General features: G+C 41.9%; 2 protein-coding genes across 4 annotated transcripts; one reads left to right on the top strand and one right to left on the bottom strand.

Moving 5' to 3' along the window:
• Positions 1-529: 529 nt before the first annotated feature.
• On the bottom strand, positions 530-12,619 carry UNC50 (unc-50 inner nuclear membrane RNA binding protein). Of its 3 annotated transcripts, none has more exons than XM_008980114.4 (6): positions 12,292-12,619; positions 11,179-11,462; positions 10,322-10,442; positions 2,702-2,841; positions 2,515-2,616; positions 530-875 (listed from the first exon to the last, which is right to left on the bottom strand). In XM_008980114.4, the coding sequence occupies exons 2-6, from the start codon at positions 11,456-11,458 to the stop codon at positions 739-741; spliced, it is 780 nt and encodes a 259-aa protein (XP_008978362.1). In that variant the 5' UTR covers positions 11,459-11,462; positions 12,292-12,619; the 3' UTR covers positions 530-738. The 3 variants fall into 3 exon arrangements, with proteins under 3 accessions (XP_008978362.1, XP_002757453.1, XP_008978360.1); XM_002757407.5 differs by having other exon boundaries at positions 12,452-12,619; XM_008980112.5 differs by having other exon boundaries at positions 12,589-12,619.
• A 48-nt stretch (positions 12,620-12,667) lies between these two features.
• Positions 12,668-22,160, top strand: COA5 (cytochrome c oxidase assembly factor 5). Its single transcript, XM_002757406.7, has 3 exons — positions 12,668-12,850; positions 17,268-17,351; positions 20,859-22,160. The coding sequence occupies exons 1-3, from the start codon at positions 12,752-12,754 to the stop codon at positions 20,898-20,900; spliced, it is 225 nt and encodes a 74-aa protein (XP_002757452.1). The 5' UTR covers positions 12,668-12,751; the 3' UTR covers positions 20,901-22,160.
• Positions 22,161-23,819: the final 1,659 nt, after the last annotated feature.

Raw genomic sequence — 23,819 nt, 5'->3', positions numbered from 1 at the left:
TCCATTTTCAGTTAGAAAACAGGAGTGGATCCTTTATTTGGGCTTTGTAAACTCTTCAAAGAAAGGAAAACAGCCTTACTGTTAACACAGCGATGATCAATATTATGCAGATGTTCACTTTATTATATGTACTATATAGTTCCTAAAGTAAGAGTAGCCACCCTGGGCCTCTTCGATCTAATATATTTTGGGGCTGTAAGTTTCTTTAATGTAGAAAATGCTGCTAATGATGCTTAGGGCCTGAAGTACAGTGACTCCTGTTTGTTTGAGTGACATTACAGGTTACAGAGGATTCTGAAGGTTAGAAGGGATCATGTGGCTTATGTAAATATTTAAAATGCAGCTCATTAGAAATGGAGATTATGCATTTTTGTTGATAGGAGAGAGAGAGTGTGTGTGTGATTATGCCCATGTTCCCCAACTACTCTTTCAAAAATACTAATTTATATTTTACATTTATATTTTCCCCATGCCCTTAGCCTTTTATATGTAGCTCCTATCTGTGCAAATATTAGAATAACACACATGCTTTAGTTTAAAAAATATTTATTATAGAAATGTACATTTAATTAGTTTTAAGGAATGTACCTGACCACAGTGTTAACATATATTTCTTCAAATTTGCAAACTTTACATCTTTAAGATATCTACAGATAGTTTATTTACAAGTTTTACAAGAAATTATCACTTCACAAATACTGTTGTCACAGTTATGATTGAATATTCTCACTTTTTTTTTTATTTCACTCTATACTTATAGAAAGAACACAGAGTATGGGTGAAGTTCCATCCCAGTGCCAGTGACAGCCCGTAGAGTAGAATCAGAGGTGCAAATGGATACAGAAGGATTACTGTATTTTTCAAAAATGGCAATGCTAGGAAAGAAAGAAATCCAAATTGGTTTTTAAAAAAGCAAATAAATTACTGATAAATGAACATTTTGAAAGACAGCTTACTTCAACCTGTGGGGTGGAAGGGAACGAGTCTTTTGAATCAGTAAGATGATGCTATTTATAGCTAGAACTAGGATTAGTCTTCCCATCCTCTGTGCTGTTTCTTTCTTGTATAGGGCTGGGAAGAAACCTCAGAGATGAATTATTTGAGCACAGAGGCTGACTGGGACATACATTGGATCAAGAGAGGTTAACAGTAAGGGAGAAACATCACAGTACTCATTAAAACAGTGGTGAACTTAAACTTATGACTGCCTCAGAAGCCTCTAGGAGTCCAACTTAAAGTACAGAGATGGATGATGTTATAGGAAAATATCTTTTAGCTAACTGAGATTTTCACTGTAAAGCATTATACCCCCACTTTAAGAGGGTGTGAGCTCAACTAGTAGTCCAAGATTTAGAAAAGACCTCAAGATCTGGCTCCAAATATTGATGTTTCTTGCTCACTGCTTAGTTAGCAGGACCCCATCCCATGCATCCTGACCTAAGTATTTCTCATGCAGGAAGTTCTTAAATGAAAACTGAACTGTACTCCAACTATTCTAAGTGGTACAGAGAGTTACCAGGAGTGCTCAAATATCCACTTAAGAGAAACCACAGTGCTGCCGTGTTCTAATCACAGAACACTTTTAAAATTCATTAGAAATGGCACAAACATCTCCCCTGGACTAGAGAAAGCACTCCCCAAACAAGGCATTACAACAAAGGGGTTAAGTGGTCCCTGGCATACAAGCTGAGGGGGGCGGTGAGAAGGGAGTGGGAACAACTGACCAGAGAAGCCAGGCACAGTCAGAGTCGTCTGTACTAGCAGACCCTAACCATCTACAGAAACAGGAAAGGATGGGCTTAGAAATGTACAGTGCTAACAAGTCGTAAGTAAAGTCTCTAGATTTTATTTGGCTTTATTTAATGGCGATCATTTCTTACCATAAATGAAGAATAACATATGTTCCTCATTCATATTAAGAAAAATGAACTGACAACAGGATTTAAGAGTAAATCTGCACACATGTCCCAAGGACAATAAATGTTGGGCCCGATCTTCTGTGATCGTCTACAGAACCATATGATAATCATGAAAACTAAAAATAAGGCAAAAGTATGACTCAAAAGCCTTCAGGAAATCTCATTTCATACACATGTATGACTAGATGCTGGGCCCCACCTTTCTCTACTCTACCCTACTGCTGGTAACCCACAATCCGAAAGCATGGGGGAAAAGGAGGAATGAATGGGCTTGGATTCCTGCAAGTCATTTGGAGATGACATGGTTTAACACGGGTTCTTGAAATTATAAAATTTGTTCTATACCAGCTAGACCATTTCCTAGCTGCATGACCATGGACAAGTTGCTTCATCTCTGTGCCTCAGTTTCTTCATTTGAAAAAAGGAAACAAGTAAACCTATATACTTGTTATGAAGATTGAGACAGTACACATAAAATACTTAGGACAGTGCCTATAAGTGTTCCATAAAAGCAAGCTATTTAGTTTTACTGTTAGAACTTTCCCCCTCTTGCTATGTTCTCAATCAACCAAAAACATTTAAAAAAATTACTTACCACTGTATCCCAGGAAAGTGACATAGATATAATAGCCAACTGCAACCAACCACAAGGTATTTCCAACTAGATATCCAATAAATGTGTCTGTCAGGATAACATCTGCCAGAAGAGATGCAGACAATGAGTCCCTTTACCAATGCATGCAATGAAGACTTGGATAATATTCTAAGTAACTGCTACTTACGGTTGATGAAAAACAGCTGGATAAAATGCAGAATGACCAGGAGTGGATAAAAAGCATTGAGATGCACATCAAAAGCATAGCCCCATTCCACATCATAGTCTCTGCTCTGTCGTTTCACTAAATACTTGTTAGAGATGAACCTAAGAGCAAAATTAAAATTTCTTTCATAATAAAATTAATTCTGTAAATGCTTACTGACTACTTTCTATATGGCAGACATTCTAAATTCTGGAGATATCAATAAACAAAACAGACAAAAATCCCTGCCTTCCATCTAGGGGAAAAGCTAACAATGATGTAAGTATGCCAGGTGGTACTATGGAGAGAAGCGAAAGGTGCAGCAGAAAGATGTGGAGAATACAAACTTGAGATGCAATTTTACATATGAGGGTCATAAAGTAACGTGGGTAAAGACCCAAGGACTGTCATAGTGCCTGGGAGGTCTGAGGAGTGAGTAAAAAGTCCACTGTGCTGAAAAAAGAAAAGGAGCAGGAAAGGAAGTCAGAAAAGAAACAGGGTTGGGCCCAACATCTAGTCACACAGGCTCCATGTCTTACAGAGCCTGCAGCCATTTTAAAATCTGGCTTTTATTCCCGGTGACATGAGAAGCCACTGTGGAGTTTTGAGAAAAGTATTTGACTTAAATGCCTTGACAGAGCTGCCCTGGTGGCTGATCTGAGGACAGACTCCAGGGACAAGAGTGAAGCAGAGACCAGTTCGAAGGCTACTGCAAGGAAGAGATGAGCAGAGGGGCTGGTCGCAATGGAGGTGCTAAGATGTGGAACACACGATACTCTGAAGCCCGTGACGTAAAGTATTGATGTGGAGTATGAGAAAGACTGAAAGATGACTGAGAGATTTTTGCCTTGAACAAATGGAAGACGGAGCTGCCTTTAACTGAGGTGGGGCTGGCTGTAAGAAGAGTGATTTTGAGGCAGGAAGGAGTGTGCAGAAGTTTGAATTTGGACCTGTTATGTTGAAGATGCCAACTGGGATGGAGTAAGAAGTTGGATACAAAGTCTAGAGTTTGGAGGACAAGTCCAAACCGGACATACAAACTCGTCAGTGTGCAGATTATATTAATATTTAAAGCCACAGGACTGAATGATGTCACCAAAAAAATGAATGTGGATAATGAACAGGCCCAAGACTTGGGTCAACCCCCTATTAAACGGAGGGTGAAATAGGAATAGCAGTTAAGGAAGAGTGACATATCTAGACTTGAGAATAATTATTCAAGCTTAGGTCACTGTTCTACAACACGGCCTACTAGTTTTTTAGTTCAGTGATGAGTGAATAAAAAGTAAAACATCTGAGTAATAGAAAAGTAGATCTTCAAAGAACAAAAACTGTGTTATAAACATATATTGGAAATTCAATGTATTTTTTAAAGTATTATTTCATTTCAACTCAAGGATACAGTTAAGAATATGCTATTCTGGCACTGGGAATAAAAATAAAATAAATAGAGGAAAAACCTGGTGCAATACTAATGGCAACAGTCCTGGGTTTAGTTATCTGAAAATGCCAAAACAATACTGAACAAACTAGAGCTTACCCAGAAGGTTTCCTTTTTAGCCAAGAACGTGTGCCATTCGGATTGTATGGAGTCAATATGTAGCTCACTCCCCAAGAGCGCCCTTTCTATAGAAGTTCACTGCTCCCGCTATTCCCCTGCTTATCCCAAATGCGTACTTTCCAAGCTTCTGGCCTCACTGTGAGTCTCACCTCTAGAACACAGATGCGCCTTCTGAGAGCACTCTAAGGCCCTGTGGTTTTCACCTCCCAGCTCCATATTAACAACGCCAGTCAGAGGCTCATCGTGGTCACGACTCTTGCCTCTAGGTCTAGAGTCATCAACCTCAGTGTCTACTGACCTTCTTTTCCTCTATTCAACAAGCTCTCTGAACTCAACATGGCAGCAAGGGCTGCTTCATCTGCACCTGCTGCTTTCTCAGTCATCGAAGCCCAAACCTTGCAGGCCAGCTCAAAGGAGCCTCCTACCCACTCCCACTTCCCGATCCCCCCTCACACCTTGTTATCTCAGGAAGCTCTCAAATCCATCTCTCCTCTCTATTCCTATTACCACACTATCTGGGCCTCGTCTACTCCTACGCAGACCTCTGCAAGTGTATCCAGCCTTGCCTACTCACTACTCCAAGTTTTGCCTGCTCCGCTGCCACAGAAAATATTTTTCCTAAAATGTGAATTTGACATTATTTCCTTACTTCAAAGTCTCAAAGCTACCCACCTCCTTCTGCCCCCAACCCACACATGCAGTCTATGGGACAAAGTCCAATTTTTTTCCTGAATGGCATTAAGGCCAATTTCTCTAGTCACATCTCTTCCCTAGTCACTCGTTGTCACCCTATGCTCCCAGACCTAGCATGCTGTTCCATCTCTATGTCTTTGCACTTGCCGTTCCTGGTACCAGGAGTCAACAATTCCACATCTCCACAGAACACCTCCTCATGCTGGTGTCTTTGGCACCTCTGGATGCTCATAATTATATGGAGTCATTTCTCTTTCCAGTTCCTATGTTGAGAACCTACAACACAGGTTCTCACAAATACAATGAATCTCTTCGTATTTAATTCAAAGTATGATTCAGATTCACATGAAAGGTGCTAAACTCCAAGTTGATTTAGTTTCTGTGGCTGATATAGTTTGGCTGTGTCCCCACCCAAAATTTCATCTTGAACAGTAATCTCCAAAATCCCCACGTGTCAAGGGTGGGGCTGGGTGAATGTAACTGAATCATGGAGGCAGTTTCCCCCATGCTGTACAGTGGGCGAGTCTAAAAGATCTGATGGTTTTGTAAGTGTCTGGCATTTCCCACTTGCACTCACTCTGTCTTGCCACCCTGTGAGGAAGGTGCCTGCTTCTGTTTTGCCTTCCACCATAACTGTAAGTTTCCCTAGCAATGCAGAACTGAGAGTCGATTAAACCTCTTGCCTTTACAAATTACCCTGTCTCAGATATTTCTTCATAGCAGCGTGAGAACAGACTAAAACAATGGCCCTCCAGAATTACTGCATTCATGGCAGAATGCTTATTATCTTATTAGAAATCAAACTATTCCTCTGAAAGTCTTATTTATTGAAATTTTAAAATACACCATTTGCTTTTCATAAAATTCTTGGTAATGAATACGTGACTTACATTAGTGTTAATTCTAGGCCAGATTTTAGAATTTTATATTAACAGTGCACAGCATTTATTGGCTAACCAGCACATATAAAAGCTCTGCTGTACTAGTCAGAAGTTACAAAGGAAAATACAGGCATATGTCATTTTACCACACTGCACTGTACTGGGCCTCACAGATATGTGTGGTTTTTTTCTTTTTACATATTGAAGGTTTGTGGCAACTGGGTCCACCAAGTTGGCCCCTGCCAGTTTTCCAGCAGCATATGCTCACATCATGTCTCTGTGTCAGCATTTTTTAGCAATAAAGCCTTTTAAAATTAAAATCTGTACATTGTTTTTTAGAGACATAGTGCTATTGTACACTTAGACTACAGTACAGTGTAAATATGATTTTAATATGCAATTGGAACCAACAAATCTGGGTGACTCACTTTATTGTGGTATTTGTTCTACTGCAATGGTCTGGAACTGAATTGGCATATATGGGCTATGCCTGTAAAAGGCTGGTATCAGCTGGGCATGGTGGCTCACACCTGTAATCCCAGCACTTTGGGAGGCCAAGGTGGGAGGATCACCTGAGGTCATGGCCAACATGGTGATACTCCATCTCTACTAAAAGTACAAAAATTAGCTGGGTGTGGTGGTGTACACCTGTAGTTCCAACTACTTGGGAAGCTGAGGCAGGAGAATCACTTGAACCTGGGAGGTGGAGGTTGCAGTGAGCTGAGATTGTGCCACTGCACTCCAGCCTGGGTGACACAGTGGGATTCTGTCTCAAAAAACATCCCTTCATGTTAAAAACTCTCCATAAACTAGGTACTGATGGAACATAACTCAAAATAATAAAAGCTATTTGTGACAAACCCACAGCCAACATCATAGTGAATGGGCAAAAACTGCAAGCATTCCCTTTGAAAACAGGCACAAGACAAGGATGTCCTCTCTCACCACTCCTATTCAACACAGTATTGAAGTTCTGGCCAGGGCAATCAGGCATGAGAAATAAATAAAGGGTATCCAATTAGGAAAAAAAGAAGTCAAATTGTCTCCATTTGTAGAGTACATGACTGTATATTTAAAAGACCCCATGACTGTATATTTAAAAGCCCAAAACCTCCTTAAGCTGATAAGCAACTTCAGAAAGTCTCAGGATACAAAATCAATGTGCAAAAATCACAAGCATTCCTATACACAAATAACAGAAAAACAGCCAAATCATGACTGAACTCCAATTCACAACTGCTACAAAGAGAATAAAATACCTAGGAATACAACTAACAAGGGATATGAAGGACCTCTTCAAGGAGAAATACAAACCACTGCTCAAGAAAGTGAGAGAACACAAACAAATGGAAAAACATTCCATGCTCATGGTTAGGAAGAATCAATATCGTGAAAATGGCCATATTGCCCAAAGTAATTTATAGATTCAATGCTATCCCATCAAGCTTTCTATGACTCTCTTCACAGAATTGGAAAAAACTACTTTAAATTTCATATGGAATCAAAACAGAGCCCACATAGCCAAGACAACCCTAAGCAAAAAGAACAAAGCTGGAGGCATCAGGCTACCTGACATCCAACTATACTACAAAACTACAGTAATCAAAACAACATGGTACTGGTACCAAAACAGATATATAGACCAATGGAACAGAACAGAGGCCTCGGAAATAATGCCACACATCTACAACCATCTGATCTTTGACAAAAACAAGCAATAGGGAAAGGAGTCCCTATTTAATAAATGGTGTTGGGAAAACTGGCTAGTCATATGCAGAAAGCTGAAACTGGACCCCTTCTTTACGCCTTATACAAAAATAAGATGCATTAAAGACTTAAACATAAGACCTAAAACCATAAAGACCCCAGGTAAAAACCTAGGCAATACCATTCAGGACGCAGGCATGGGCAAAGACTTCATGACTAAAACACCAAAACCATTGGCCACAAAAGCCAAAATTGGCAAATGTGATCTAACTAAACTCCAGAGCTTCTGCACAGCAAAAGAAACTATCATTAGAGTAAACGGTCAACCTACAGAATGGGAAAAAATTTTTGTACTCTCTCCATCCGACAAAGGGCTAACATCCAGAATTCACAAAGAACTTAAACAAATTTACAATTTAAAAAAAAAAACCATCAAAATGTGGGCAAATCATATGAACAGACACTTCTCAAAAGGAGACATTTATGCAGCAAACAAACATGAAAAAAAGCTCATCATGATTGTTCTTTAGAGAAATGCAAATCAAAACCACAATGAGATACCACCATCTCATGCCAGTTAGAATGGCAATGATTAAAAAGTCAGGAGACAACAGATGCTGGAGATGATGCAGAGAAATAGGAACCCTTTTACACTGTTAATGGGAGTATAAATTAGTTCAACCATTGTAAAAGACAGTGGTGATTCCTCAAGGATCTAGAACTAGAAATACCATTTGACCCAACAATCCTATTACTGGGTATATATTCAAAGGAGTATAAATCATTTATTATAAAGACACATGCATACATATGTTTACTGCGACACTGTTCACAATAGCAAAGACTTGAAACCAACCCAAATGGCCATCAATGACAGACTACATAAAGAAAATGTGGCACATATACACCATGGAATACTATGCAGTCATAAAAATGGATAAGTTGTCATGTCCTTTGCAGGGTCATTGATGAAGCTGGAAACCATCATTCTCAGCAAACTAACACAGCAACAGAAAACTAACCACCATATGTTCTCACTCACAAGTGGGAGTTGAACAAAGAGAACACATGAACACAGGGAGGGGAACATCACACACAGGGGGCCTGTCGGTGGGTGGGGGGCTAGGGGAGGGATAGCATTAGGAGAAATACCTAATAGATGACGGGGTGATGGATGCAGCAAACCACTATGGCACATGTATATCTATGTAACAAACCTGCAAATTCTGCACATGTACCCCAGAAACTTAAAGTACAGTTTAAAAAAAAAGTTAAAGGCTGGTATCATAAGTCATAGTTGCAGAGTTTTGCTTAAAATACTAGTAGTAACTACCAAATACTGAACACTTAACTGTGTTCAGGTACTCTTCATACCATAATTCTCAAAAGTTGGACAAAATAGATAATTAACTTGATTTTACAAAAGAGACTGGGACTAAGGGTTACACAGATAACTAATTTGGCATTTGAACCCAGTTTCTCTCTGCAACTAAAATGTTCTCTACAGTGACCTGCTCAACCACTGGTTCTCTACTTAAGATTGCTGGCCACATCCTATGCCCTTCAACCAGTATGACAATAACACAGGAGAACTTTATCAAACACCAGATTTATCCACAAGTACACTGCTGTTATGAAGTCAACCAAAGGCAAACTGAGAACCCTTTTGATAAGACGTGTGTGTGTGTGTGTGTGTGTGTGTGTGTGTGTGTGAGAGAGAGAGTGGGGAGGGAGAGGGTTTTATTCTCAGCAGGAAGGCCTGAGAAGTTTAAAAACAATCCTTATTTTTCAAGTATACTTCATTTAATGCCAAGATTCAAAGTAAGATGCCACAGAATACCCCTTAGATCTAAATGGATTTAAATGCAATGAATGTCTAGGAGTGGTCTCTACTGACAAATGCAGAAAACCATGCTATCATCCAGACAACTTAAGCAAAACTGGCTAAATCTGTAATATTTTTGCAAAACCAGGGATTTTGTTAGTATGAAGAAAATAATTCTTGGGACCCCCAAATCACTATGCCAAAGATAAAAGTCAAGTTGCTAACCGTGTCAGGCAAACTTGCCTATTTTAATCCTAAATAAGATAGCTTATCTTTACAGCTGTGGGACATAAAGTATTTCTGTTCACCTGAGACAAGTGTTTATCTGATTGCTTTATTGTTTATGTAAAAATGCAGACTCACTCACTGAGCCAGACTAAGGCATAAATGACTATTCCTGTACCTGCCTCTCACAAGTAAATTGTGTATTGAGTGAAAGGCTGAACAAAGACTCAAAAGAATACAAGCATTTTATCTAACTATAACCTGCCTTTCCCTGCTTTCTAGACGGAAACAGTGTACTTCTTATACATATTGACTGATGTCTCATGTCTCCCTAAAATGTATAAAAGCAAGCTGCACCCCAACCACCTTGGGCACATGTCATCAGGACCTCCTGAGGCTGTGGCACAGGCATGTCCTTAACCTTGGCAAAATAAACTTTCTAAATTGGGACCTGTCTCAGATATTTTGGGTTCAAAATATAATCATTATTTCAATTATTTGTTACACTTTGACAATATAAACCATCCTTTAGAGTATTTTCTGATATGGGTGGCAATACACGAGGGCAAACTGTAATAATCTTGGAAGTCAAAATTGATCATTCAGGACTCTATCTTGGTTTCAATTTCCATCTCTTGCTATTGTACCTCTGAAGCAAACAAACGGAGATGCTACAGCAGTATCTGAAAAACCAGAGTTATGGTACTTACCACATTAAAGTTGCTATCAGAAGACCAACACCTACACAATCTATGAATACAACCCAAAGGAGAAGTTTTATTGTCTCAAAGAATCCCATGTCCAGCACAAAGCCAAATCCTATAGTGGACACTGAAAGAAAGATTCACAAGACTCATTTAGGTACTCCGCTAGATTCCGGAAATACAGAACACATCCCCTGCCCCCTAGATGCCCAGGCTAGTGGGAGAGACAAGTCTGTAAACAAAACTCCCAAAATGTGTGAACACCACCTTGGAACACAGCATGGCTACTGAGGGAGCTGAAGTTTCCTGAGAAGGGCCCTTGCCAGGCTGATTCACCAAGGTGGCCTCAGTATTTAGAATGGCAGTCTAGAGCAGGCACTAACATAGTTTAAGTCCAGTTAAAGGTGCAAAACAGCCTATAAATTTCAATACCCTACACACTTCAACACCCTACAGGTAAATGAGACCCTTGCGTTATGGAACTGGAGAACTTCAGTTTCTCAAATTCACATCAATAACTTTACAACTCTCACTCTGGATCTGCCTGACAGAAATGCAACTTCCAGTTTCCTATTCATTTTCACAGTCAGCTGGCATTTGGGTACCGATTCACAGTAGTTATAAAGACATGGAGTGAATCTTGTCCCCTGCTGTTCAGTGTTCTAGGGCAACAATTTACTCTGGCATCTGTAGAACCAAGAAGACTAAGACTTTCTTTCCTGCGAGACTTTTGAGGCCTCAGTAAAAAGGAGAAGTAGCTTCCAATATTTCCAAATTCTGACCCACAACACATTTATAATAAATGAAAAGTCTAATCAGAAACGCTCAGCGTTCAAGTCTATCGCAAATAAACTACCACTTACCACAGAGCCAGATACTTAACAGTACCAAGAAAGCAGGGTCATCTCTGGCCCACTGGTCCTTCGTCTGTTTTCGGTAATGAAAGTTTCTGTAAACTCTCTGCGGGGACGTGAACAGGTAGAGCATCTGCCAGGCAGCAAACTCAAAGTCCATCTGCCGAAAGCGGAAAAGTCTTCTCAGATATTTGTAGCGTTTTGCTCCGGCTGTGTGTCTTGCTGCATCCCTGGAACTTAGGACTCCATTCCCCTGCACCGAGGAATTCAATGAAGTACTCGGTAACATCTTCCTAGATGGAAGAAAAACATTTCTTTTACACGTATTCTGAAGAAACTTTTGACTACCGGCACCCCTCTTGGGAGGGAGGTCACTTTTCATGTTCTTCCCAACCCTAGAGAAAGGCCAGGAGTCAAAAGCAAATGCAGTTGGTTCTGAAGCGGGTCTTAGGGCTTGGCAACTGCAGACTGCACCTCAGGCAAGGGCAAGAGCCCACCCTTCTGAATCACCTAATAACACTTATCCACGGGCAGCTACCATTACAGAGACGGGGATGAAGTGACTGCCTCATGACTCCGAGGATAGTGATAGAGCTAAAATTAGAAATCTGACTCGAAATTCCGTGCTTTTAAGAAAATGCGTAAGAAAACAATGTTTCAGCCGGTTAGAACACCGTTACCGAAAAGGTAAAATAAATAGCCTGTTCACACAAATCCATCAGCGCACGGCCAGAAGCTCCTCGGTCACTAAAGCAAGATTAAAAACCAAGCAGAACTCCTATCCCTAGTGTTTTAAATCCGGAATAGTTCAGCAGAGGGAGCGGCAGCGTTGGAGTCCAGTCCAACCGGTCCCAGCTCCGAGGAACGCCGGCAAGTGCCCGGCTGCCTGTTTCCCCTCCACTTCGCAGGCCCCCGGGCCGCTGGCAGCGCCTGGCCAAGCCCAGCTGCTCCCTTCCGGCCCGCGACCGCGGGTACGGCTGCCAGATTTAGCAAATAAAAACAAAGAATGCCCAGCTCTATGTGGATTTCAGACAGGCTATGAATAAGGTTTCAGTATACCTACATCTCACGCAACATTTCGGATATGCTTATACTAAATGCTCTTTATTTATGCAAATGTACCTAACTGGGCGTCCTTAATTTTAACCGCAACTCCACCGCGGCCGGAAGCTGACATGGTCACTGCCAGGCGGCAGCGACGCCAGGCCTAAAGCTGCCAGAACTAAATGGCCCCCAGCGCGAGCCCGGGCCGAGGGTGGGAAGAGCGGTCCTCAGGCCTCACCTGGAGCCCTGCTGCAGCCTCGACCCGCGTCCGAACCAGCCCACCACCTCCTCCCACCAGCCGAGCCCAGCAGCCGCCGGGCCCGCTTCCCTTTCCGCAACGTAGCCGGCGCTAGCGGCGCGCCGCTTCACACGCACCCACTTCCGTCGCTCATCCACCGCTGCCCCCGTCGTCCGCGGCCCGCCGGAAGTTATTGCAACTGACTTCCGGTCCCCTACTACGGGTTCTATTCGCTGCCGGAGAGGTCGCAGCTGTTGCAGTGAAAGAAAGTAGAGTCCACAGCTGACGGGAAGCGCCGTAATGCCCCAGTATTACGAGGACAAGCCGGAGGGCGGCGCGTGCTCGGGCTTGAGGGAGGACCTGGGCTTGTGTCTGCTGCAGTCGGATTGTGTGATCCAGGTAGCGCAGCGGGGTGTTCCGGGTGGTGAAGACGCCTGCCCCGGGGAGGTCCGGCTCGGCGGAGGGCTGCGGGATGCCCGCGGCGGCGGTTCGAGTTAACCGACCCGGGCCTAAGTCACAGCTCGGGCTCACTGAACATGCGCAGATCCATTGAGCTATCGGAGCCCCAGTTCTCTATGGGGTTAAATCGGAAATAACGATACCCACCTCGTCGGGTTTTTGTGAAGATTAACCTATTTCCGTTCACGAGGCGTTTATTGAATGCTAGCGTTCTGCTATGTTCTGAAGACGAAAAAGGAGAATAAGCCAGGTTTCTTGCCTGCCCGGAAATGAGAATCTGTAGAATGAATGATTCCAGAGAGTTGCGTAAACCCGGTACACTGCCCTGGCCAGTAGTGTCTCTTGTCTGTTCAGTTGTGACTGAATGTATGCTAAATTTGCCTTGTGTTGATGCGAATTTGTTTCTGAGTTACAATTCTTTGCATTTTGGATGTTAAGTTGTAAAAATAAAGCAACTCTGTATTTGCACGATTTCGTATCTTGCTTCCCCCACGCTCTTCCTTCACTTCCCGGCTACAGTCACAGGTCTCCTCAGCACCCAATCTGAATGCAGAGGCATGTAGTGAGGTTCAGAGTGAACCTGGGTTCTGCTTTTGAGCCCAAGTAAAGCACAGGTGCCTCTTCCAATTGCAGAGGTCGGAGGGCATTCAGTTGTGTGCAATTATGTTTGCATTGGGGGATGTAGTTTCATAAAGTTGCTGTTATTTCAGAGAAAGGATTACCCCCAAATGGACATCCACTATAAGGCTCTATTAGTATTTCTTCCGAGTCACAATTTATGTTTGATTCACCGATCTTAGCAGTTAGCCATTCTTGCCTCCCAGTGTCTAGTAAAACGAGTTATTATAAATTTAAGGGATTATCTCGCCCAACTTCCTTATGTAAATGAGGAAACAGAGGTACCATTGTTTTCAGGCTCCCCTGTCCAGGGCTGTGTTCCCTCTGCCCCTCATTCACTGGTGCTGCTGTTCAGCCCGCTCCTGGTAAATGCCTCTTAAGTGGCAGGCTTGGTGCCTGACACTGGTGATAACAAAGATGTATCAGTAACAGTCACTACCCATGTGAGCTTGGTGTCATGGGAGAAGTAGACATCTAAGAGTCTAAATTCCTGCCGTAAGACTAAGCATTTATTAAACATGCGTTTAATGACTAGATCTTGAGGGGAAAAAAAATGCCTTAGCCCATGGAGAGCATCTGATTTTGCTTCAGAATTTGGAATAATCTTCTGAGGTGACATTTGAGCTGAGTTTAAAGGTTGGGTAGTAGTTTATCAAGTAACCGAGCGGGAATTGTGGTTGTGGGGAAAATCTGAAAGAACAGCAAGTGCAGAGGCAGAGAGATATGGGAGGGCCCAGAGGAGCTAGTGTCCATATGATAGTGCAACAGAAGGCTTGAGGGGAAGGTTGCAGCCAGGTGTGAAGGCCTACATGTGTGTCAGAGTGAGGAGATTGGATTTTATCCAGACGTTCAGGCCATGTTGATGAGTGATCAAAGGAAGAAAGTAACGCTGAGTAGGACTGAGGAAAGAAACTGCAAGCTGAGGGCAGTAGCAACAGCACAGAGAATTCCAAGCTGGCTTTCTGCAGTGGTTGATACAGCAAACATGTATGGAGTGGCAGGCTCCAATTCAGGGAACAAATACTGATGAATGGAACATGATCTCTCCAGTGTAGAAAGCCAGGCTTTGGAAGGTTAGCATGCTTTAGGCAGAGATGATGATTGGGACAGCTGGTACAGACTTTGCTTTCCCTGCCATTGAATATGTGGCCTTACCAATGCTCAGTTTGGTCAGCCAGAAAACCTGATGCTTATAAACAGTTATTTAGCTGGATGTTCGTTTACAGTTTGTGTTAAATTCATTCTGAATGGTTACTTCAGCTGGAGTGTAAAAGGGCAACAGTGAGGAGGTGTTCAGGTCCAGAACAATCTCCACTTTCTTGGATGGTGTCACTGGCAGCTACCGCCCACTACTACTCACTGGAGACTCTGAAGACCAGGGAAAGCTCTGCTGAGGTCTGTGTTTGCTCTGTATGGCAATCGTATTTATGATGGAGATTTTAGATTTCTTAAGTTCTTGAAGAAAAAGGTTAATCTGATCTTATGTCAGGTTGGTGCTACAGTCTCTTCTGGCCAGTATTTAACCCACCTGAAACCTGCAGCATCTCACTCTAGGGAGGAATTCAGCATAAACGTGTATTTAGTTCTAGGTGCTGCTTTGGGAGATTGTCAAGGAGTTACAGGGTCTCAGAGGAACTCAGGGTAATGGTAAGGATGTAAATTCCAATGGGGTTGGAGGAAAGCAGGGAAAAAGCAGATGCAAAAGGCATCTCTTAGAGAGACTTATTAGGATTTAATGACTCCTGGATGATCAGGACAATGAAACTCTGCAGGAGGAACTTCATTTGTCCCAGGATATCTTCTCTGTCTCCATTAACAGCCTCCAGACCTGCTGGCTCTTCATCAGAATCACCTGGAAGTGGTGTGGCTTTTTTTCTTTTTTTTTTTTTTTGAGATGGAGTTTCGCTCTTGTTACCCAGGCTGGAGTGCAATGGCGCCATCTCGGCTCACCGCAACCTCCGCCTCCTGGGATCAGGCAATTCTCCTGCCTCAGCCTCCCGAGTAGCTGGGATTACAGGAACGCGCCACCATGCCCAGCTAAGTTTTTGTATTTTTAGTAGAGATGGGGTTTCAACATGTTGACCAGGATGGTCTCGATCTCTTGACCTCGTGATCCACCCGCCTCGGCCTCCCAAAGTGCTGGGATTACAGGTGTGAGCCACCGTGCTCGGCCAGCGGTGTGGCTTTTTAAAAGTACAGATTCCACTGCTGCCCTTACCCTATCCCCAATAAATTAGAAGTTTCTTTCCTAGGTTGGTTCTTGGGCACAGCCATGTTTGAGAGTACTGACTGATCTTGACCTCAGCAAGCAAAAAAGCTTGGGAGTGTATTAGTTAGAACATAAATTCAAGTACGTGTTACAGAGACCCAGGATAATAGTGGCTTAAACAAGATAGAGAACTTTCTTTTGTTTTTGTGCCTATAAGCAGGGCCTGGTCATTTCTCTCAGTCTTCCATGGATACAGACCCTGTTGATCTTGTGACTCTGTGCTGTGAAATAGGAAAATATAGGAAATAGGGTGTTGCTCTCATATTCATGGTTCAAGACTGCTTTGCTTCCACATCATCAGGTCCGGCAACCTTACGGAGTAAAGTGAGGAAGAGGGGCAAGCCTCTTTAAGGACCAACCCAGAAGTTCTACACCTGTTTCCCACACATTCCAGTGGCTAGAACTTAGTCACACGACCACAACTAGATGCCAGGGTGTCTAGGAAATCTCACCCAGCCATATGCTGGAGAAAAAGGAAGAGCAAACAACTAGCAGTCTGTTATTTGGGGACAGTGGATGATGAATGACTGCCGCTTAGCTTTAGTGTATCTAATGGATCTTTACCCCAGGCAGCTGTCAATACAGGTTGAAAGCTTTTGAAAAAGGTAGCATCTTACATACAGTTTGAAGAGGTATCAGCTTATGAAGGATAGTTACAACCTTTTGTATGATCAGTCTTTTGTCTGCCTCCGCATGCTTCATGTGGGCAACACATTCCACCAGCAGAATTGCAGAGTTTGGAGAGGAAGGAAGCTTGCTACTCTGATCCACTTTTGAGAGTCACTGATGTGGATGACATTTGATATCTAGGACCTGGTCAGACATACAGACTGGAAGGTGGCCAAGATTCCTGGGGAACAGGAATACCACAGACATAGTGCCCTGTAGCTTTTCACAGTAAAAACTAGTGGAGTGTGCCTGGCACTTGCAACATAAAGGTTCTGGGGAGTGGTTGCAGTGAGGGGGTCTTAGAGTCAAAATCTGCTTGAGGGAAACAGCTGATTATGCAGAGCCGGTGAGCATTGAGTTACATTTTTCCTGGTGCATGAATGGGCCACACATTTCTATTGAGGGAGTATTCCAGCCTGCCTCGTTAATATCTATGTAAAGTGTCTCCTACCAACACTAAAAATGTTCTGATGTTAGAGTACATAGTTCACACATTTCACCCATAAGGAAATGAAGATATCCCTTTCTAGATTTTTACATAAACATTTTAAGTAAAAGTATCCTATAGAAACCAGTGTTTTCAAGAATTCCACAGTGCCCTTCAAGTTCCCAAAAGTTACTTCATTTTTTTTTCTTTCTTTAGGCACCAACAGCCCAAATGAATTAAGAACTGTTTCTTATATAACTTTCTATTTTCCTCTTTTAACACTTTAAAAAAGAACTATTTTCAGAAGGACAATTATTTTGTACTTTGTGAGAAAATTTCCAAGGTGTTTATATTGTTTTATGTGTCTATCATAGGAAGGAAAATCCCCTCGGGAGTGTCTGAAGGAAGGATACTGCAAAGCTTTGAAATACTCATTTTTTGAGTGTAAAAGATCAACGGTAAGTGGTTAAAGATTTTTTAAAGCTTATGCTAAAAATTAGCTATATGGAGATTAAAAAATGTGAATGACTTAATAGTTACAGATAAGTTGCAGTGATATGGTTTGGAAAAAAGGATGTGGATAGTATTCTTATCCAATGAGTTAATGGTAGGTAGTATTCATAAAAACCCAGAGTTCATTGTTATGTTATTCTGTCACCATGCTAACCACAGCTCCTGAACTTCATGCGTTTCTGAAAGTGTGAGAATGAAGTCTCAGCAGGTATAGATGGGTACAAGTTGATGTTGGCCACTCAAGTTGAGATCAGTTGGCAATTGTACACAGACCTGTAATGTGGAGCTCTAAGGTGTATATACTTGTGCTTTATGTGACTGAGAGAAAAATGTCAGTATCTGTGTTTGAATTTTGGAGGGATGGATTGTAGAAATAGGGCCTAAAAGGGGATTACAAATCTCTGGGGTTCATTCCAACATTCTTTGATTTGGAAGCTCTACAGAGATCTTTGGAATGAAAACTGAGACCCTTTTCTTAAGAGAAAAGCATAAAACCAGAAATATGAGCATCCCATTAAAGGAAGAAAGCACTTGGACTTGAGGATACTTTCTTTTTGAGATGGAATCTTGTTTCGTCACCCAGGCTGGAGTGCAGTGACCCGATCATGGCTCACTGCAGCCTCCCAATTCAAGAGATTCTCTTGCCTCAGCTTCCTGAGTAGCTGGGATTACAGGCACCTGCCACTACACCCAGCTAATTTTTGTATTTTTTAGTAGAGACAGGATTTCACCATGTTGGCCAGGCTGCTCTTGAACTCCTGACCTCAGGTGATCTGCCTGCCTCAGCTTCCCCAAGTGCTGGGATTACAGGAGTGAGCCACCGCCCACTATGCTTGGCCTGGAGCGTGCTTTTGCTTGCTTAGGAACTACACTGCAAATCCCTTACCTTTCGTTACTTTTGTTACTGCAAGTGGTTGTAAAGAAAGAACCTGAGCACTTTTGCCAGCTAATCAAATCCAGGGAGGCTGCACGGTTACATTAAATTGGGCCATGCTCTTCTTCCTTTCTCAAGTGACATCTTTTCCTGTCATTCAATGTGAATAGAGAATGATTTTCTTGTCTTCTCTCACAAAGATTTGTTACCCATTTAAAATGCAAGCCTTTAACTTTGTCAAGAATTTCAAAGCATGTACAATGAACTCTGAAATTCTCTACCTGAAGGTCGGTCTTTGATCTCCAAAGAACAAAGAAGTCAGATTATTTTTATTTTTACAATTTATCTACCTGCTGCAGAAATTTTTAACAATCTTGCATAAAAAAGTAAAATGTTCTTGGGCCAGGAACAGCGGCTCATGCCTGTAATCTCAGCACTTTGGGAGGCCGAGGCAGGTGGATCACGAACGAGGTCAGGAATTCAAGACCAGCTTGGCCAAGATGGTGAAACACCATCTCTACTAAAAATACAAAAATTAGCTGGATGTGGTAGCACACCTGTAATCCCAACTACTCGGGAGGCTGAGGCAGGAGAATTGCTTGCACCTGGGAGGCGGAGGTTGCAGTGAGCCAAGATCACGCCACTGCAATCCATCTTGGGCAACAGAGTGAGACTCCATCTCAAAAATAAAATAAAATAAAATGTTCTTACCATTTTTACATAATCAGTACAAGGCAGAGTTTCACATATACTTTGACACTGAAAAGAGCACCTTAGGGCCCCCCCCTTTTTTTTGGGCTCACTGCAACCTCCACCTCCTGGGTTCCAGTGATTATTGTGCCTCAGCCAAGTAGGTGGGACTACAGGCATGCACCCCCATGTCCAGCTAATTTTTATATTTTTTTTCTTTTCTATTTTTTTTTTTTGAGATGGAGTTTCGCTCTTGTTACCCAGGCTGGAGTGCAGTGACGCCATCTCGGCTCACCGCAACCTCCGCCTCCTGGGTTCAGGCAATTCTCCTGCCTCAGCCTCCTGAGTAGCTGGGATTACAGGCACGCACCACCATGCCCAGCTAATTTTTTGTATTTTCAGTAGAGACGGGGTTTCACCATGTTGACCAGGATGGTCTCGATCTCTTGACCTTGTGATCCACCCACCTCGGCCTCCCAAAGTGCTGGGATTACAGGCTTGAGCCACCACGCCCAGCCTAATTTTTGTGTTTTTAGTAGAGATGGGGTTTGGCAGTGTTGACCACGTTGGTCTCAAACTCCTGATCTGCTCACCTCAACCTCCCAGAGTGCTGGGATTACAGGTGTGAGCCATTACGCCCAGCCAGTTTAGGGAAATTTTTATAATCTTTAAGACTGTGTTTTACTGTTAGTCCTCCAAAATGAACAGCATCATATCACTTTTAACGTAACTTGTTATACATGCTCGGCAAAAAAACAGAAACATAACAGTTCAAATTGTGTAAGTAACTTTGCATGCTATTACAGACAGTGAGTGTATATCTAATTGAAGCTGAGATGGGAAGTTTGAATCTGCTGTTCTCTCATAGTGTGAGCAGCTCACCATCCTGATTATTTAAAAATTATTTTTTAAAATGTATGGCTTTAGCTGCTTCACTTAGTGATCCATCAATAAACGGCTATCTGTCCACACTGCCTTTGTTGGACTAATTGGCAGGGTCTGTTTCCAAAATAATCCCTTCCTATACAACAGTGGTCCCCAACCGTTTTAGCACTAGGGGTGGGTTCCATGAAAGAAGACGATTTGTCCTAGGACGGGGAAGGGGGTGGGGGATGCTTTTGTGATGAAATTGTTCCACTTCAGATCATCAGGCATTAGATTCTTATAAGGAGCATACAACCTACATTATCTTGCATGTACCGTTCACAGTAGGAGTCACGCTCCTATGAGACTCTAATGCAGCTGATCTGAATGTCATGCCCTTGACCTGACAGGAGGCGGAGCTCAGCCCCTAACACTCTTCTGCTGCTCACCTCCTGCTCTGCTGCCTGGTTCCTGACCAGGAAATATAGAATTTCCAGGGAGTGACATTGACTATATAAGTTTGCCTTACAAACTGACTTCAGAACCCTCCACTCCACCTACCACCCTTGAGAAATGGCTGCATCGTGAGGCTTCAAAGAACATGCTGCCAGCTTGTGAGCTCGTAACTCACTTGAAGGATTCTTAATCCCAAAATAATGTGTTACTTAACATTTTTCAGGGCTCATCAGTTACAATTTAAAGATTTCAAATATATTTGAATATTAACCTAAACTTAGCAAGTTTTCTAGAAAAAGCACGGATATTGAATATAGTCCAAATAAAAAGTTAAACGTAATTTGGATTCTACTTGTGAAGAAAATCTTTATTGATCGCCTTTAAGTGGAACTGTTATTTTTAATGCCATCTTTATTACTGTGGTTTTTCTTGATAGTTCTGATGTCATTGCCTTTTTGATTTTGCTGATAACTGGTTTATTTCTCTCATGTGGTGACACCCCTTACCAAAGTAAGGGGTGTTTAATTATATTGTACCAAATTTGACTTAATTGTACATTTATTTTCAGCTGGATACCAGGGCAAGATTCAGAGGAAGAAAAGGATATTGATACATTATGTTGAAGCCAAGATGAAAAACAACAAAGGATTTTCTCTGGTCATTAACACAAAAGAAGCCAAAACAGGAACCATACTTTTTACTACATCTGTTTGGTTAGACTCGTTTTCCCCTCCATGGCACAGTGAAGAAAAACCTAATTGAACAGTTATGACTTAAGAGCATAATAAATGTGTTTTGAGAATTGTTCTAAAGCACAGAGAATGGAAAGATTGTTATTTGCAAACTTGACTCTTCAAATTACACAATTTGCACTGGCAATTGATGTGACTGACACAGTTGATAACATGGAGCCTGTCCCGAAGATGTCTATTGGGAAGTTTAGGATAAAACTTTTTCTTTAGTTCAGTCTTTCCTGTCTTGTTCTGAAATAAATCGTGTTTGTCTGATTCCTTAGAGAAGAAATACTTCATTTGTGCTCTGATTTACTGAAGTAATAACCTCAGCACTTAGCAGGCGTAGCTGACGCTAGGCCTCAGATTGTGTTGCCCAGGCTCTTTACCATCATCTTCGGACTGTTTTTGTTTCCTGGATTCATTTTCAGGCTGGTGCTCTCTACATAATGGGCCAGTGTCGGCTACAAGTCCACATCTTTATAATCCATGATTCAAAAGGGAGACAGAGAACTTCCTTTTCCCAGGTCCACAAATGAAATCCTATAGAGGGGCTCTGGTCTTGCAGGGTCACCTGCCCTTGCGTTGGACCAGTCCCTGTGGAAAGGGGGATGTGGGCCTGTGATCTTGGCAAGGCCTGGGCTACGTGCGCTGTCATTGTTAACTCCTGTCAGAATCACATGGATTAGTGGGCCAAACCCAAAAGGAAAGGGGTTTAGAGCAAGTGGAAACAACAGATAGCCACTATAGAAAGCAAGAATGAAAACCATGAAGCGGTTCAAGATTAGCCTTACAGTGATTTTATTCTGATCACTTAATACAGAGTCAAACAGGAATCCAAATTTCCAACTTTTTTGCACTGAAGAATCACAAAGAACCCTAGCTTCTTTATACCTCCAGGGTTCACTGAAGTTAAAGCAATCAGGGTGTTGTACAGCTCACTTGAGTTTTTAAAGGTTTTACTAAAAAGTGAGAATTCCACACCAGCATGGCTCATTGTTGCAGAATATCACAAAGGTCTGTTGTGTGTACTTCTTTTCACTGGGACAGGGACAATAATGGATTTTCCCACTGTATACATATTAATAAAATGATATAACTTTTTATTAATAAAATTAAATAAGAAACTCTAAAATATATATTATAAAGCCCTGTCATCTTTGTTGTTTAGTAACTGCTTTATTGAGCTTTACTTAGAGAAACACACGTACCATAAAATTCACCCTGAAACTTACCAATTCAGTGGTTTTTATTACATCTACAGAGTTATGCAACCATTACCACTAATTCCAGAACATCTGCATCACTCCAGAGAGCAAACCGTACCCAATAGCAGTCACTTCTCCTCCCCTTCAGCCTCTAAATGCCACTAATATACTTTTTATATAATACATAGCCTTTTGTGACTGGCTTCTTTCACTTACCATGTTTTCAAGGCTAATCCACATAGAGAATTTATCTGTGCTTCATTACCTTTTATTTGTGAATAATACTCCGTAGTACAGATGTACCACTCATCGGTTGGCAGACTGCTGTGTTTCCACTTCTGGGCTATTATAACTAATGCTATAAACGATGGTGAACAAATTTTGCGTGGACATGTTTCCCGAAGAGTGGAATTACAGGGTCATATAATTCCAACTTTTTTTTTCTTTTTTATGAGACCAGGTCTCTGCCGTCGCCCAGAATGCAGTAGCATGATCACAGCTCTCTAGAGCCTCACCTCCCAGGCTCCTCCTAACTCAGCCTCCTGAGTAGCTGGGACCACAGTTGTATCCCACCATATCCGGCTAATTGTTTTGTCCCCATGTTGCCCAGCCTGGTCTCAAACTCCTGGGCTCAGGTGATCCTCCCACCTCGGCCTCCCAAAGTGCTGGGATTACAGGTGTGGGCCACTGTTCCCATACCAACTTGAACATTTTGATGAACTGCCAAAATTTGCCACTATAGCTGTACCATTTTACATTTCTACCAACACTCTTTGAGGGTTCCAATTTCTCCACATCACCAGCAGTTATTGTTCACCTGTTTGATTACTGCCATGGCTAATGATGTTTGAGCATGTTTTCATGTGCTTACTGGCCATTTGTATGTCCTTGGCGAAATGTCTATTCCAGTCCTTAGTTGTTTCCAGTTCGGTTTTTACTGTTGTAACAGTTCTTCATATGTTGTAGATACAAGTCAACTAAAGATAAGTGATTCACAAATTCTCCCAATTTGGGGTTTGTCTTTTCACTTTCTTGATGGTATCCTTTGAAGTAATTTCTAATTCTGGCTAATTACAATTTATTTTTATCTTTTGCTACATCTAAGAAACTACTGCCTAATCTCAGCTTTATTTTATTTTCATCGAAAAGTTTTATAGTTTTACCTCTTACATGTAAGTCTGTGATTCATTTTAAAAATAATTTTTCATGACTATTTGCAATATTTAAAAAATTTTAATTGTGGTAAAGTACATAGAAAATTTACTCTTAACCATTTTTAGTGTGCAGTTCAAAAGTGTTGCATGCATTCATAATTATGCAACCAATCTCCAGAACTCCCCTTTACCCCCCAGAACCCTTCTACCTCTCTACCCTGACAGTCACCATTCTACTTTATGTCTCTGTGAACTTTATTACCATAAGTGTATATTTCATTTAGCATATGTCCTCAAGGTTCATCCATGTTGTAGTATGCATCAAAGTTTCCTTCCTTTTTAAGGCCAAATAATATCCAATTGTACACATAAAACACATTTCATTTATCTGCTAATCTGTCAATCGACACTTGGGTTGCTTGTACCTTTGGGTAAC

Source organism: Callithrix jacchus, chromosome 14, assembly GCF_049354715.1.
Source record: "Callithrix jacchus isolate 240 chromosome 14, calJac240_pri, whole genome shotgun sequence".
In the NCBI taxonomy this organism is placed as follows: Eukaryota; Metazoa; Chordata; class Mammalia; order Primates; family Cebidae; genus Callithrix; species Callithrix jacchus.
The sequence above is the reverse complement of the archived record's forward strand: the minus strand, read 5'-3'. Positions and strand labels throughout refer to the sequence as shown.

What these genes read in the sequence shown, in the direction of transcription:
- UNC50 (XM_008980112.5), bottom strand. An exon ending in CTGATAGCAACTTTAATGTG is followed by an intron (nt 2,842 to 10,321) that starts GTAAGTACCATA and finishes TTTTGCTCTTAG; the next exon opens with GTTCATCTCTAACAAGTATT. An exon ending in CACTTTCCTGGGATACAGTG is followed by an intron (nt 876 to 2,514) that starts GTAAGTAATTTT and finishes TTTCTTTCCTAG; the next exon opens with CATTGCCATTTTTGAAAAAT.
- COA5 (XM_002757406.7), top strand. Translation starts at nt 12,752, where the DNA reads ATGCCCCAGTATTACGAGGACAAGCCGGAGGGCGGCGCGTGCTCGGGC. An exon ending in AGTCGGATTGTGTGATCCAG is followed by an intron (nt 12,851 to 17,267) that starts GTAGCGCAGCGG and finishes TGTCTATCATAG; the next exon opens with GAAGGAAAATCCCCTCGGGA. An exon ending in TTGAGTGTAAAAGATCAACG is followed by an intron (nt 17,352 to 20,858) that starts GTAAGTGGTTAA and finishes ATTTATTTTCAG; the next exon opens with CTGGATACCAGGGCAAGATT.